The 15,725-nt window shown below is 51.2% G+C and overlaps 1 protein-coding gene across 3 annotated transcripts in view; it reads right to left on the bottom strand.

Moving 5' to 3' along the window:
• The window catches only part of ahcyl2b (adenosylhomocysteinase like 2b), a 43,098-nt gene continuing 27,373 nt past the window's right edge, over positions 1–15,725 (bottom strand). For 2 of the 3 annotated variants that reach the window (XM_035425713.1, XM_035425715.1), the window contains exons 2-17: positions 13,512–13,623; positions 11,258–11,401; positions 10,124–10,224; positions 9,718–9,820; positions 9,303–9,397; positions 8,769–8,875; positions 7,100–7,216; positions 6,946–7,009; positions 6,643–6,731; positions 6,244–6,314; positions 5,394–5,488; positions 4,805–4,903; positions 4,020–4,088; positions 2,580–2,658; positions 793–913; positions 1–347 (exon numbers count right to left, since the gene is read on the bottom strand). In XM_035425713.1, the coding sequence (XP_035281604.1) occupies positions 341–347; positions 793–913; positions 2,580–2,658; positions 4,020–4,088; positions 4,805–4,903; positions 5,394–5,488; positions 6,244–6,314; positions 6,643–6,731; positions 6,946–7,009; positions 7,100–7,216; positions 8,769–8,875; positions 9,303–9,397; positions 9,718–9,820; positions 10,124–10,224; positions 11,258–11,401; positions 13,512–13,623 (1,473 nt within the window). In that variant the 3' untranslated portion in view covers positions 1–340. Of the gene's footprint in view, positions 348–788; positions 914–2,579; positions 2,659–4,019; positions 4,089–4,804; positions 4,904–5,393; positions 5,489–6,243; positions 6,315–6,642; positions 6,732–6,945; positions 7,010–7,099; positions 7,217–8,768; positions 8,876–9,302; positions 9,398–9,717; positions 9,821–10,123; positions 10,225–11,257; positions 11,402–13,511; positions 13,624–15,725 lie in introns of those variants that run through there. The other variant, XM_035425714.1, reaches the window with a different exon arrangement.

Genomic DNA, 15,725 nt, shown 5'->3' with positions numbered 1-15,725 from the left:
GACTGGAAAATTTGCACGTGTATTTTTTTTAGAAGTCATGTCTAGTGTTAATTTGATGGTGAGATCTCTAGAGGAGAAGCAGGACTGACGTGTAAGGTAAAGAGAGTGGGAGGATCCCGGAGGGACTGTGGTGATTGGAGGTTTGGGTACGGGGTACGGTATTGTAGCTGAAATAAATAAATCTGCTGTGGCGCTGGCTCCGCCCCCACTAAACGCCACCAGCTCCGCCCATGGGCGTCTCCCAGGAAACGCCGCTCTCTCTCCTCCCCTCAGATCTTGGTCGGTAGGGTTGTGCAGTCTTGATATTTCTTTAGGGTTGAGTCGCCTTTTCGGAAGTAGGTTAATACCTTAAACAAACACAAATTTAACATTAGAGCACGTCCAGTGCACATCAGCAATGCACTGTGGAATTGCTGGCTGTCCCGCTCCAAAGCCTGCCTTTTTGAAGGGGCAGGTGGCTGTTCTTGGAATTCACGGGTGTCATTTTAACAGTCCCCAATTTGGTGAATGAAATCCACACCCCTGGATACCACGGAGACCAGGACACCCGCTGCATTTGACAGTCCGGTCAGTGTAATAAAAGGCCAGCCATTTAAGAACAAAAATGTTCCATAATGCACTGCAGCTGTGCTGCGATTGGCTAGGGAGGTGGAAGCACGTCAATCTTTCACGATCACATAATGGAGAAGAGGGGGGGAGCTGATATGAGCCTCTCGCTCTCCCAGAGGCCGCCACTCAAGCCCCCTGACCCCGCCCCCACCCTGACTCCGGAGGGCCCGGCCGAGCGCTCACCTGTAGTAGTTGGGCTTGAAGGGGCCGTTCTTGTTGAGCCCCAGGTACTTGGCCTGCTCGTCGGACAGCTCGGTCAGGTGCGCGTCGAACGTCGGCAGGTGCAGGCTCGCCACGTACTCGTCTGAAAAGACCCAAAAAGTTTCAGAGGTCTGTCGTCTGCGTGCGACAACGCACCAAACTGCACTCACACACAGGCAGGGAGGAACACCTGTTAGCTACAACGGGCTAGAATTACAGAAAAAAACAGGCTTTTAATACATTAGCAGAGGCCTGTTCTGAAAACTCCCTCACAGAAATTGAATCTACTGCAGTATTCGCTGTAAATATTGACTTTTTTTTGGAAAATATGAGATGTTTTCCACCGCCCTACAAAACAGAGTGTGCTTTTAGAAAATACACTGCAGCACCTGAAAGCAGCAATTATGTCATTGGACATTTGTCTACAACACTGTGAAGTGCAGTGATATATTAACAGAACATTTTAATTTCAATATACTGGCAGTACATTCCGTTTTTTTTTTGTGTGTGTTTTATAAAGATTTGCTCCCGGTGCCAGGAGCACACAATGAAGTAGCCGATCTCTAATTAAAAGCAGTGAGCAGTGCATTACTCCCCATTACGAAGATTACAATCCTTAATTCACACTTCTAATGGAACTCTGAAATGGCCTGAGATCTGGGCTCTGGGGTCCTTCATCCCGAGCCAAACTGCTAGTGTTACGGCTCACATCGGCAGTGTTATCGCACGGTTCGTTTTAGCGGCGCTACTACACAGTTCATAGCGGTAGTGTTATCGCACGGTTCGTTTTAGCGGCGCTAGTACACAGTTCATAGCGGTAGTGTTAGCGTACGGTTCGTTTTAGCGGCGCTACTACACAGTTCATAGCGGTAGTGTTAGCGTACGGTTCGTTTTAGCGGTGCTACTACACAGTTCATAGCGGTAGTGTTAGCGTACGGTTCGTTTTAGCGGCGCTAGTACACAGTTCATAGCGGTAGTGTTAGCGTACGGCTCACAGTCTCGGCTTCAGCATACTGGCAGTTGGGTTTGTGGCAGTAGGGGTATTGTACAGAAGCAGTAGCCGTAGGGTTACTGTACGGTTCACAGTGGTAGGGTTATTGTATGGTTCATGGTGGTAGTGTTATTGTATGGTAGCAGTAAGGTTTTTGTATGGTTCATGGTGGTAGTGTTATTGTATGGTAGCAGTAAGGTTATTGTATGGTTCACAGCAGTAGTGTTATTGAGTGGTAGTAGTATGGTTATTCTATGGTTCATGGCGGTAGTGTTATTGTATGGTAGCAGTAAGGTTATTGTATGGTTCATGGCGGTAGGGTTATTGTACGGTTCACAGCGGTGCTGTAGAGGGTTGGCGCTCGCCGCGGTTCAGGCTCGACTGCGTCGGGCTTCCTCGCGGCTCCTGGTGAGCGCGCTCAGAGCAGCAGTGTGAGCGAGCGGCTGACAGCTTGACCTATATTCCGGCACTTTCCGCCAGTCTGCTGAGGAGGGGGAGGGGGTGGGGGAGGGGGAGCCCAAGGCTACGTCTCCATCCGGCAGACATGCTGTTCTCTGATCCTCCCGCAGGGGGCGCTCAGCTGGAAGTCTTTCCTCCCCCCCACATCGGGCTGTCAGACCCAGTGCCCAGCTAAACACAGTGCTCAGCATTCAATCACAGACAGACTGACTCACTGAACTCTGTGCTCAGGTCTCAATCGCAGACAGACTGAACACGTGCTGAGTACTCAAACTGGGTGGAGGTGGGTGTGGTTGTGGGTGGAGGTCTGCGCCCTTACCCATTTTTTTAGGCAGCAGGTAGACGTCCTGTTTGTAGCGACCTTCAGGAGCGTTGTACAGCTCTATGAGAGCCAGAGCCTGTGGAATGGGATGGGGGGGGGGGGGGCGGGGTAAAGAGAGGTGAGGGACTGCTCCGTAACCATAACAACACCGCCGACCAGCACCATTACTGGGGGGGGGGGCCTCTCCTCAAGACGAAATCTTCTTCACACACTTTGTCCGAACCGCCACTCACAACCCCGAGCAGAGCCTCCGTCAAGCACGTGGTCACTCACTCGAACCTGACGCCGCCAACGCTACAGCGTGTCACACACACCTTTCCCTCACACAGGTAGGCACGCTTCACCTGCCCCCCCCCCCCCCAGGCAACAATCTGATACGGTAATAAATACGCCTCACCCACGCGAGGGAGGGGCGAGGCGGCAGCTAAAATAGTTCCACTTTATAAATAATTCATAGTTCCATGCGGTATTTTAAGACTGAGAAGAATGCCAAGCGGACTCCGGATATCAATATTACAGGGCGAATGGGCGATGAAACGGTTGGTGTAACACACAGAACGGCTCCACAACGACCCCCTGAAGTGGACCAGCGCGCGTTGTATACGGCCCGCGCTGGTGTAATTTCACGTTTATGGCGAGGCAGCAGTTTCCGATTGGGTCTGAGCAGAGAGACGGAGACTGCGGCACAGTTGCTCTTTTTCACTTTCTTCTAGAGCTGCCCCTGGATTTAAACTCCAAGGACCTGATTTACAGAGCCCTCAAGGCCGTGAAAAACCGTTTAGCGCGCGCAAAATTAATAACACAACTGAGACTGGCTCAAAACACACACCACGACCAATCGTTGGTCACGTTATTGGTTTTGAGAGCGCTAAAAGGTTTTTCATGTGCTCAAGGTCATAGCAAAGCAGGCCCTAATGTTAAGCAGATAGCTACAGTTCTAGCTGTTTAGTGCTAGCTACTGTAAACATGTAATTAATTTTGATAGGTTACTAAGGTATGACGGTATAATGGAGGAAGTGTGTCTGAAAAGAGGAAAAGGGGGCAGTTAAGTGCTAGAGGGAGGCTTCTTGTTGCTCAGAGGGGGCACTAAAATCGGTAAAATAACCTTAAAGGTGGAGCGTAAATACCCTTCTCCCACTCACAGCCCATAACCTGACAGACTTGATCATCGTCCTCGGCTCCATGACCGATTGCTTTCAGTTCAAGTAAATTCAGCAGCGTGCTCTGATCTTCTCTCCCTCCCTCCCTCCCTCCCTCCCTCCCTCCCTCCCTCCCTCTCTCTTTCTCTCTCCCCTCCCTCCCTAGCACACACAACGCAACAGCCTTCAAACACTATGCATCTTCTTTAAAAGTCTCTCTCCCAGACAGTCTAAATCCATCTCTGACCCGCAGTCCCAGGCTGATCCAGCACTCAATTTCCCATAATGCTCCTCTCACCTGGGTAGTGGCGGTGATGGACAGCACAAAGGTGGGCACTGTGGAGCAGCTCAGGTTGAGGAGGCGACCCTGCAGATAAACACACACACACACGTATAAGAAAACAGAGGAACACACACGCTTTTCAGGTCAAAGTGTGGGTGTATAAATACTATTTCCCAGCAGGTAAAGGAAATCACAGTCTCAATCTGGCAACCGGACAGTGCCCTACGGTCACGGGGATCCAGAAATGCCCCGCCCACCTCGTCATCCCTAATCTATAGAGATTTCAGCACCGTGGGATTTCACTTCCCGCTCAGCCTACAGCAAACCGCTTTCAACAGAAGCAGTGCGAAGCGTCAGGAAGGAAAGATGTGCAGGATGAATAAACTCTGCAGGACTTAGAGATTCATGAGACCTATTAATCCCCCTCATAATGATCCCATTCTGTCACCAACAACCATCAGCAAGACTGACACTGATAAAAGCAGGCTGCTGTATCACAGTAAGACAGTTTACAGTGTATCACTGTAAGACTGTGTGCAGTGTGCTGTATCACAGTAAGGCAGTTTGCAGTGTATCACTGTAAGACTGTGCTGTATCGCTGTAAGACTGTGCTGTATCGCTGTAAGACTGTGCTGTATCGCTGTAAGACTGTGCTGTATCGCTGTAAGACTGTGCTGTATCGCTGTAAGACTGTGCTGTATCGCTGTAAGACTGTGCTGTATCGCTGTAAGACTATGCTGTATCGCTGTAAGACTGTGCTGTATCACTGTAACACAGCTGTGCTGGTCTGCCTCTCTCACCTCAGCGAGCAGCACTATCCTCTTGCCGTCGGGCCAGATGACGTGGTCCACCTGTGACCTCACACGCTCCCAGGTCAGCTCCGGGGTCCGCAGGCTGGCCTGCAGCAGAGCGGGGACACCCGCCAGTCACTGCACAGAACACGGACGCGCACACACACACACACACACATACACACACGCGCACACACACACACACACACTCCTGTGTGCATACACACACACGCACGCATACACACTCCTGTGTGCACACATACACACGCACACAGACACACTCTTTCAAACACTCTTTCAAACATACACTCCAGTTTGCACACACACATCAGCCCGCTACACTGGTGTGGGTGTGAGTGAGAGGTGCGTGTGTGTGTGTGTGTGCGTGTGTGAGGTGTGTGTGTGGTGTGTGTGGGTGTGTGTGCGTGAGAGGTGTGTGTGTGTGTGCGTGGTGCGTGTGTGTGTGTGTGTGTGTGTGTGTGTGTGTGTGTGAGAGGTGTGTGTGGGTGTGTGTGTGGTGCGTGTGTGTGTGGTGCGTGTGAGGTATTAACACTGTAAACACAGCCCCCGTTAAGGGCAGTCCTCCCGCGGGACTCACCACGTCGATCTCGGTGTTGGAGTGGCCCATGTTACACACGATGCAGCCGTTCTTCATGCGGTCCAGGTACTCCCTCACCACCACGTTCTTATTGCCTGAAAGCAGAGTCCCCACAAGTCACGGTTTCATAGTCTGTGTGTACAACAACATATCAAAACCCACATAACGGACTGCTTAAAGATTCTGTGTAAAAAACACTTTTTTGTGAGAGGAAAGAAAAGACTTGAGTTTGTGTTTAAATGTTGGGGGTTTCTCACAGTTACATTCATTTATTTAGCAACTGCTATTATCCACGGAAACTAATAGCATAATTTTTCTACATACGATAACATAAGAACAACACCAGACCAGATACGAACATTGACTTTACTACAACTTTACTACAACTAAAACATAAGCATTCTACATATATATCAATAAATAACATAACATATTTTTATGGTCTCCTGACAGAGATCCATTGACTAACTCGTCCAACAGAATAAAATCCCACTCCTGTGCACACTCTCACCCCCAGGGTGATCTCCATATCGTAACACCGGGTCAGCGCAGACACTGTGAGCACATTTCTCCCGCCTCTCCACGGAGGCTTGCAAACGGCTTGTCAGAGCGAGATTAACTGGGGACGCAATCAAGTCTCGGAAGCAATTAACCCCTCGCAGATCGGATTCGCGGGAGACGGCCTGCCAATCACGCTCCCCGCTCTCTGAGGCAGAGGAACGCCTGAGTCAGCGCTTCAGAGCGTCAGAGCGTGGCCTGACGCCGTCCAGGCTTCGGCCAGTTCCGCGCGGTCTCCGTGGAGACGCCTCGCGCTGACGGGGGGTTCTCGGGTCGGCTGGAGGAAGCCTACCTGTGCAGGTGATGACGATGTCCACCTGCCGGATGACTTCATTCAGCTTCACCAGCCTGAAGCCGTCCATGCTGAGGGGAGCATTTAACGTGCATGAGCTTCATCTGTCTCACACACTCGCGCACGTACACACACACTCGCGCACGTACACACACACTCGCGCACGTACACACGCACGCCCATTCAGCACAGTAGGACACAGGTGTACCTCACCATTACACAATATGGCTCAAATATGTAGGGATACTGATCACTACAACAGATGAACATAATGGCAATAACGTGGATGTCTACTATTACACCTGAAAGATACCCTACTCTCATAGACACCTGTCATTCTGACTGGACAGCTCCACCCCAGTGTGACCCCTGACCCCTGACCCTTGACCCCTGACGTACCAGGCCTGCAGGGCGCAGATGGGGTCGATCTCGGTCACGTACACTATGGAGCCCATGGCCTTCAGAGCAGCGCAGCACCCTTTCCCCACCTGGAGTCACAGAGAGACGTCAATTAAGCCAGAACTTGTGTAAGTGCACACTGCCCTCTAGTGTCTCAAACACAAACAGCACCCATGTGCAGCAGCAAATACCAGCAGGAGGAAACACCAAAGGTGAACTCAGGTACAACTGACATGTACACTGTGCAGCTCGCCTGTCAAATAAATACAAGTAAACAAAAAACACAAACGGATAAAAGCGTACCTCTCCATATCCACACACCACCACCTGTTTGCCTCCGAACATCACGTCTGTGGTGCGTTTCAGCCTGCAGAGAGAAGCAGGGGAGGGATCAGTGAACATAGGCTCCGCCCCCCTTCAGAGGAGATGTCCAATGGCGAGGCCCGACTCCACTCACCCGTCCAGAATGGACTCTCTGCAGCAGTACAGGTTGTCGAACTTCTGCTTGGTCACGGAGTCGTTGACGTTCATGGCGGGGACGCAAAGCTTCCCGGCCTTGGACAGCTGGTACAACCTGAGCAGAGAGGATCATGGGGTATTACGAGATGGACAAGGAGCACCCAACTCCTTCTGTATTCCTTGTAATCGCACTCCTGTCAATAACAGGTGATTCCTTCCGTAAAAGGCGTTTCTGGTGCTATTACTCCATCTGCCCTCTGAATGGCCATAGCCCTTAATGAACATTCACATGGTGAATGGAATTGGAATCTGGGGTTTGACTGTTGAGAGACAGAACGCTCACTGATAAGGATTCAGAGCTGAAAATCTTCTGCGTACACAGAATCTGTCAGACAGGATGCTGCGGTATAAGACAGAACTGGGGTCAGCGTAAGGTCAGCGCAGGGTCAGCGTGGGGTCAGCCAGTGGGCTGAGGTTCACCTCTGAACCCGCAGCACAGTGTGTTTGGATGAAGCTGAAGAGCATGTGCGGTAAAGGACTGCAGTGGGGTCAGCGTGGGGTCAGCCAGTGGGCTGAGGTTCACCTCTGAACCCGCAGCACAGTGTGTTTGGATGAAGCTGAAGAGCATGTGTGGTAAAGGACTGCAGTGGCTCAGTTCCCCTTATACTTCACTTAAACCCCAGGACTCCAGTCTCACTGACACAATATAACCACACAGACACACACACAGGCAATACACACACACACACACACGCTCGCTCAGTCGCTCACTCACTCCTATACACACACGTACACACACATACACTCCAATATGCACACCAACACACACACAAACGCACACTAATAGATATACCGACACACACACACACTCGAATACACACACCCCTACACACATACTCAAATACGCACACCAACATAAGCACACACTCCATTATACATACATACAGACACACACACACACACACACACACACACACACACACACACACACACTCTCTCTCTCTGTGGATGTGCCTTACAGCAGTGCATCAGCAGTAACAGGCTCTCAGGCTAAGCCCCCACAGCTAGTTTACATAATCCTGCTCCGTTTCTCACGCCGGCCCCGCGACTCTCCGGGGCAACGGCGGAGCAGCCCCGCTTTAAAAAAAGCCCTGATCTCAGCGGGAGAGAAGCGCGGATTAGACTGCACTTAAAGGTCAGCTTCGCTCCACATTTAAAACACCGTAATCAACTTAAACTCGTCCCCATCGGACTGAAAGCTCAGCTCGCGCGCAAACTGCAGCATCCTGTGGAGAACGGGCGCTTCGCTTCAGACCAGGCGGCAGTACTGCTCATCTCAAAGGAGCAGTTCTGACCAGCAATCCATCAAACTAATCACAGGACAAAAAGGCCTGTGAAATAATGCTTTTTTACACTCTAAAACTCTAGAGAGGCATCAGAATACATTATAAAATTTGGCTTATTTATTTTGTACTTTTAAAATGCATCTTACTAACATCAAGTAGAACACAACATCTTGAACAGCATAAACGCGTCAGATTGCAAATGCATGTTAAATACCTTTACCGGCCACTAGATGGCAGCACATACCCACAAGCAAGTCACAGTCTCCCACCAGAAAAAAACCCGGTGAAAGCATCTCTTCGGCCAGCCCGGCCGTGACCCACCTGTGAACCCCGGTGACGCTCTCCTCCACGATGCCCTTGATCTTCTTGAACATGTTGGGGTATTTCTTATAGATCCAGTGGGTCAGGTCTCCTCCGTCATCCAGAATCTGAAGGGGCAGCAGAGGCGAGGGTTACTGCTGGTCAGGCCACCTGCTAATCCTGACCTCACTAGCTCTGAGGACGTGTGTGTAAGAGGACACATTCAGTCATCTGCTTCTCTGATGCTTACATCTGAAAATAACCTCTCTAGCAGTTACTCACTGAGGCAGTTTAGGTGAAGACCAAGCTCTATTTGTTTATTATTTATATTTTTAATGTCCGTTTAATTTTATTTGTTGTATTAAATATATTTAAGTTCTTATATCCTGCATTTTCTTTATGAGATAATTCCGTAAGTAAGAGACGTGACCTTCTTGGTCCCCGTTACTCTATGATTGGCTGTGAGTGACTCTGTTTATAGTAAAAATGTGACGTGATTGGCTTAAGCAGATGCACAGAGATCAGTAAACCGTTAGCCTGCAGGAGGCGCTGTACCATGTTGGGCTGCCAGCCCTCCAGGTTCACACATCGGTCGATACACCACCAGAAATCATCCTCCGACTCCCCCTTCCATGCAAACACCGAGAAGCCTGCAGGACAGAGGGACAGAAGATCAGGAGAGAGAGGAAGGGAAAGAGAGGGACAGCGAGAAAGTGAGTAGAGGAAAGGAGAGAAAAGAAGATAAGGACGGGGGAGGGGAAAGAGAGAAAGGGAGAGCATGAAAGACAGGAGGGAGGGAGTGGGAGAGAGAAGAGGGAAAGAGTGAGAGAAAGGGAGAGAGTGAGTGAGTGGAGGGAGGGAGAGGGAGAGAGAGGAAGACACAGAGAGAGAGGAAGAGAAGGAGAGGGAAGGGGAGAGAGTGGAAGAGAGAGAGGGAGAAAGAGAGATAAAGGGATGTGGGGACACACACCTCCCTCTGCCAGAGCAGCCGCCACCTCGTTCTGGGTGGAGTAGATGTTGCAGGCGGCCCACCTGCACTGGGCACCCAGAGCAGACAGGGTCTCCATCAGCACCTGGGGGAGGAGCCAGCACGGTTAGGCCCCGCCTTTACACAGTGACATCACAGACAGGATACTGTTTACCCGCATGTGTGGGTGTGTATGAGAGTGTGTGTATGTGTGTATGATATAGTGTGTGTAATATACTCACAGCAGTCTGGGCAGTGATGTGTGTATGATATAGTGTGTGTTTGTGTGTGTGTGTGTGTGTGTGTATGATATAGTGTGTGTGTGTATATGTGTGTGTGTGTGTATGATACAGTGTGTGTGTGTGTGTGTGTGTGTGCGTGTGTGATATACTGTGTGTAATATACTCACAGCAGTCTGGGCAGTGATGTGTGTACAGCCCACCACTTTGGCTCCAGCCAGTGGTTTCTCTCCCTGAGCTCTCTTCCTCAGAGCCATGAGCGCTGGCATCTCTGTAGAGAAACACACACACCCATCAGCACACACACACACGTGCACACACACACACACAGGGATCAGCTCGCATGCACACACACACACACACACACACATGGATCAGCATGCTAATGCTATAGTGCAGAACTGGCCTCTCCTCCAACTCAGGGTCACAGATTGGCTAAAAGGAGTCACAGGCCGGCTGAGAGGAGTCACAGACCGGCTGAGAGGAGTCACAGGCCGGCTGAGAGGAGTCACAGACGTGCTCAGACAGCCTGCCCATGAAGCAGCCATTGCCTGTGTAATTGCTGTGTGTGGGCATCAGGCTGGCCCAACCGCAGAAAGCTCAGCTGCTTTTTCGGGACAGGGCCAGCCTATCGCAGGCTCCAAAAGCAGAGCAGAGCCGCGCGGTCTGGTGTAAATATAGCGGGAACGCCCAGCCGGGCGCCATCTTTAATTTAGGGCGACTGCGACTACTTCACCTGAGAGGTGGCAAATTCCTAACGGCTATAATGAACTATGACTCGGAGAATAAGCCTGTCCCTGGAAATGCCTTCCACCACTGAGAAGGCCAATCAACACTCTGAGAGAGAAAAAACCGTATGGGACACGGGGAGAGAGAGAGAGAGAGAGAGAGAGAGAGCCTTATGGGAAAGGAAAACTGAGCAAGACAACAAGGGAAACAGGAGAAAGAGAGCACGCATGAAGAAAACAAGAATTAAAAGGGACAGAGAGTCGAAGACTGAGAGAGCAGGAGAAAAAAGAAAAGGCAAGTGAGAAAAGGAGGGAAACAAAGGAAGAGAGGGGCTGAGAGAGAAGGGAGAGAGGGCATGAGAGAGAGAGAAAAACAGGGAGCGCAGGAGAGAAAGATCATCTGAGTTCAGCTCTCATGAGAGAGAGATGCCAGAGTCGAATCGATGTCTGGACGGGCTAGCAGACCGGATAGCCGGGTGATTGGCCGGCCTCCTGAGCTGGTGGGCTCCCTGTTGTTCTACAGAGGCTGTGCGAACGCACGGGTGCACTAGCGCCCCCTGAAGGCCGACCCCTCACCTTGCTCGGCGATTTCGATCTCGCGGCGACCGAAGTCGGCCTGCTTGATGTTCTTGATGCAGAAGTCGGAGTTGCCCTTGGAGTTCTTCTGCTGCTTGTCCCGGGGAGAGGTCTCGTCGTCGGAGCTGTCCGTGTAGGAGGCCGCTGTGGACAGACAGACGGACACAAAGGCACAGAGCGTTTTACCTCAGCACATATACGGCATTTTGGAAACAGCATTTTCTCATTCAAGTTTGTTAAGTTTATGAAATGGTGAAAAATTAGATCTATTAAAAATATATTAAAAATCCATTTGTGAATTTCCAAAATACAGAAATGTGAACAGATGTTATTAAAAGGGGAAAGTGTTTTGGGGTGCCCTTGCTCTGAGCCCCGCTCTCCTATTGGCTCACTGTTACCGGGCAGATGGCAGACAGCATTAGTCAGCAGACCCGCCCCTCCGATGCCTCAGATTCGGGGCCCTTCACAGGGCAGGTTAGCACCCCAACATCTGCCGTCAACTAAATCACCTACGAAACAGCTGCCTAGTCACAACCCTAAGCTTACAGTCAATTAAGAGATTACAGGGAGGCAGGGAGGGATGGGGAGAGGTGCAGCCTGAAGAGGTGAGTCTTCAGTCGTCGCTTGAAGTGGGTCAGTGTCTCAGCTGCTCTGACCTCCACGGGGAGGTCATTCCACCATCGTGGGGCCAGAACGGACAGGAGACGTGTTCGGGAAGCGCAGGTGCGAAGAGCAGGAGGTGCCAGGCGTCCTGAGGTACCAGAACGGAGGGGTCTGGCTGGCATGTAGGGATGAAGACCCCCCCCCCCCTCTTCCTGCAGCAGCCATCTTTTCTGACTCCTCAGCGAGTTTTGGATATTTTTAATAAGCAGCCAAAGCTTCCCATTCATCATCTCCCTCCAACCCCCCAACAAAACCCCCAACATCCACGAAGTGAAAACTGTTTTTCCTTTGAGCGATGTTTTTCAGAAAGACCCAGGAAGAAGAGGGATTAAAACAAAATTAAAGCTCAACAATTATTCCCCCCCAAAACAAAACGTTTCCCCCCCCCCCCCACCTTCATTTTAATTAAAAACTGGCTCAGAGACAAATTCCTTTAATCCCACGGCCCCCCTGATATGGCCCGTCACCCCGAGCAGAGGCCGTGGAGAGAGCCCAAACGGGCCGGGGGGGGGGGGGGGGGGAGAGGGGCGGAGTGCACCTGCACCGCCCAACGCAGAGAGCGCACGGGGCCTTCCTGTTCCTCACCCGACAGGCCTTCCTGTTCCTCACCCGCCGCTACGGAAACGCGCAGGGCTGACGCTCGTTACAGAAATCCACAGCCTGCCAATCACGCGCGCCCTGCCAGCGCTGGCTCTCGCGCGCGGCGTCCGCGTCTATCCGCTCGAGCGCGATGCGAGCGGCGCGGCGTTTCAGCCGGGGGCCGCAGACGCAGTCGAGAGGGAAGTCCGTAAACGAGGACGGGCGTCCGGAGCGATGCCTCGACCCTTCTTATAGTCACCTGACCTGAAACTCTCGGCCATGTGACCTGCCGTCTCTTTTACTACCATGCATCCTGTACGGGTGACACCAGGGACATGGCAGGGTGCTGGTGATGTGCACCAACAGTAAGAGACTATCTACTGGTTCTGACTGGATGTGGGATCGGATCGGTGATGGTTCGATATGCGCAGCCTGCCAACAGCCCTGAGGAAGAGGAGGCGTAGGAACTGTCCTATCAAATGCAGTGCTTAGCCTGAAGTCGTTAACTCAAAGGGAACTGGTAACACGATGAGCTTGATTATTCCTGATCAGCAAATACATTTGAAATTCTATGTGGGTGGGTCTTTCGTGCCTTATGACCAACACTTATTTTTAGTAACTTTTTCTCAGTTGAAACAAGTTCATTTTGGAGATGACGCAGTATTCACTAATCTGTGTGAAGGAAAAAATGCCTATACTCACATTTGATTGTAAATCAAAGTGAATGATAAATGTTGCTAGAATCCTGGTCTATCCCGCTTGTTATTTTAATAGGTCTACAGGACTGCATAAGATTCTTGCTGCTCAGTCACAGATGGGTCAGGTTGCATTGCTGGTCATGTATCACGCATTAGGTATTCTGAAAATCAAATTACAGTGCTTTGCTTAAAATTCTTTCCAGTTTTTCCAGTTCTTCCAGCACTTCATTTAACCGCGTGTAAGTGTGTGTACACGCGTGCGTGCGTGCGTGCGTGCGTGCATGCGTGCGCGTGTAGAGAGAGGCGGGCCGTACCTGAGCTGTAGCTGTCTGTGGAGGACTGAGAGATGGAGCGAGACAGGGAGCGGCGGCCGATCTTGGTGGGGCGCTTGTTGAACTCCTGCTTCTGGTCTGCAAACTGGATTTGCTGTGGACACAGGGACAGAAACACCATGAGGGTCACACAGAGGGTTTGCACAGAGAGTCTAAACCTCTTCCCCATGGAGCAGAGGCTTACAGAACACATTCAAGCAGGGATGATGCATTTCAGCATGGCATTTTTACCAAGTTTTTAAAAATATATCTAGTATGTCTGTAGAATCTGGGCCTAACCCAGCACCCTACAGTAACTGGGGTTGGCCAGCATGCTGTGATTCTGTGTATATCTGCAGGAAAAATGGCCCTGGCACAGCTGACCCGCAGCTACAGCCCAGTGAAAACACCGTTTATAAGTGTCATAACCCGGCACTCCGTGTTCCACGAGCTATTAATTATTTTATACAAGGAGGTATAAATCATTTGGAATACACTGTCCAGAACATGGGCAGTAACAGCACTCTTCAACAATCAATAACCATAAAAAGTCCTGGGGCGTGGGGGGGGGGGGGGGGGGGGGGAGCGAGACAGGCCAGTAAAAGGCCATTTCCTGGTTAACTGATGCAGGCTGTGTTGATTGGCCTGGCACAGTCACCATCCATTATGATGTCATCCGTTTTAGAATCATAAATTGAAACAGTCCAAGACACACAGGGAAGACCTGATGCTACAGCCACCAAAGTATAGGTCAGACACAGAGCATATACTACCAAAGCAACATACCGATAAACATTATTTATACTGCCATGCTAACACGCTGATATATTCACATTAGCACAGTTACACACAGATTCACACTGTAGACCCCTGAAAGCTGTTTCCTGCGTCTGCACATTTATAATGCCTTCCTTTATTTCCTCCGGTCCAGACTGGTCAGGGTTCTTTAGCACAATGCCCGATTGTTTCTCTCTGTTCCCCGCTCCGCTGCCCAAAGCCCCACCCGCTCGTGCCAGGAACCGCTTTAATTATCAGAATACTTGGCGCTCACCTTAGCCGTCAAAAATGACAACTGTTAGCGTTAGCGGCTGAAAGAGCCCATTACCAGCGTAGCGCTAGGCCCTCGGACATTTTGGGCCGGTCACAGTTAGCTTGCCTTGAGCTCTAGGCCTCAGACCAGTTTGGGTTGGACAGCGTTAGCGTTAGCACTAGGCCCAAGGCCAGTTTGGGTTGGACAGCGTTAGCGTTAGCACTAGGCCCAAGGCCAGTTTGGGCTGGACAGCGTTAGCGTTAGCACTAGGCCCAAGGCCAGTTTGGGTTGGACAGCGTTAGCGTTAGCACTAGGCCCAAGGCCAGTTTGGGTTGGACAGCGTTAGCGTTAGCACTAGGCCCAAGGCCAGTTTGGGTTGGACAGCGTTAGCGTTAGCACTAGGCCCAAGGCCAGTTTGGGCTGGACAGCGTTAGCGTTAGCACTAGGCCCAAGGCCAGTTTGGGTTGGACAGCGTTAGCGTTAGCACTAGGCCCAAGGCCAGTTTGGGTTGGACAGCGTTAGCGTTAGCACTAGGCCCAAGGCCAGTTTGGGTTGGACAGCGTTAGCGTTAGCACTAGGCCCAAGGCCAGTTTGGGCTGGACAGCGTTAGCGTTAGCACTAGGCCCAAGGCCAGTTTGGGTTGGACAGCGTTAGCGTTAGCACTAGGCCCAAGGCCAGTTTGGGTTGGACAGCGTTAGCGTTAGCACTAGGCCCAAGGCCAGTTTGGGTTGGACAGCGTTAGCGTTAGCACTAGGCCCAAGGCCAGTTTGGGCTGGACAGCGTTAGCGTTAGCACTAGGCCCAAGGCCAGTTTGGGTTGGACAGCGTTAGCGTTAGCACTAGGCCCAAGGCCAGTTTGGGTTGGACAGCGTTAGCGTTAGCACTAGGCCCAAGGCCAGTTTGGGTTGGACAGCGTTAGCGTTAGCACTAGGCCCAAGGCCAGTTTGGGTTGGACAGCGTTAGTGTTAGCTCTAGGCCTCAGACCAGTTTGGGTTGGACAGCGTTAGCGTTAGCACTAGGCCCAAGGCCAGTTTGGGCTGGACAGCGTTAGCGTTAGCACTAGGCCCAAGGCCAGTTTGGGTTGGACAGCGTTAGCGTTAGCAGTAGGCCCAAGGCCAGTTTGGCTTGCGTCAGCACTACTATAGCGTGGTCTTTATCTTTAGGCCAGTCAGCAAAACATGGACTCTC

The sequence above is a fragment of the Anguilla anguilla genome, chromosome 7 (assembly GCF_013347855.1).
Source record: "Anguilla anguilla isolate fAngAng1 chromosome 7, fAngAng1.pri, whole genome shotgun sequence".
Taxonomy (NCBI): Eukaryota; Metazoa; Chordata; class Actinopteri; order Anguilliformes; family Anguillidae; genus Anguilla; species Anguilla anguilla.
Note: the sequence above shows the minus strand (reverse complement) of the source record. Positions and strands in the feature narration are given on the sequence as shown.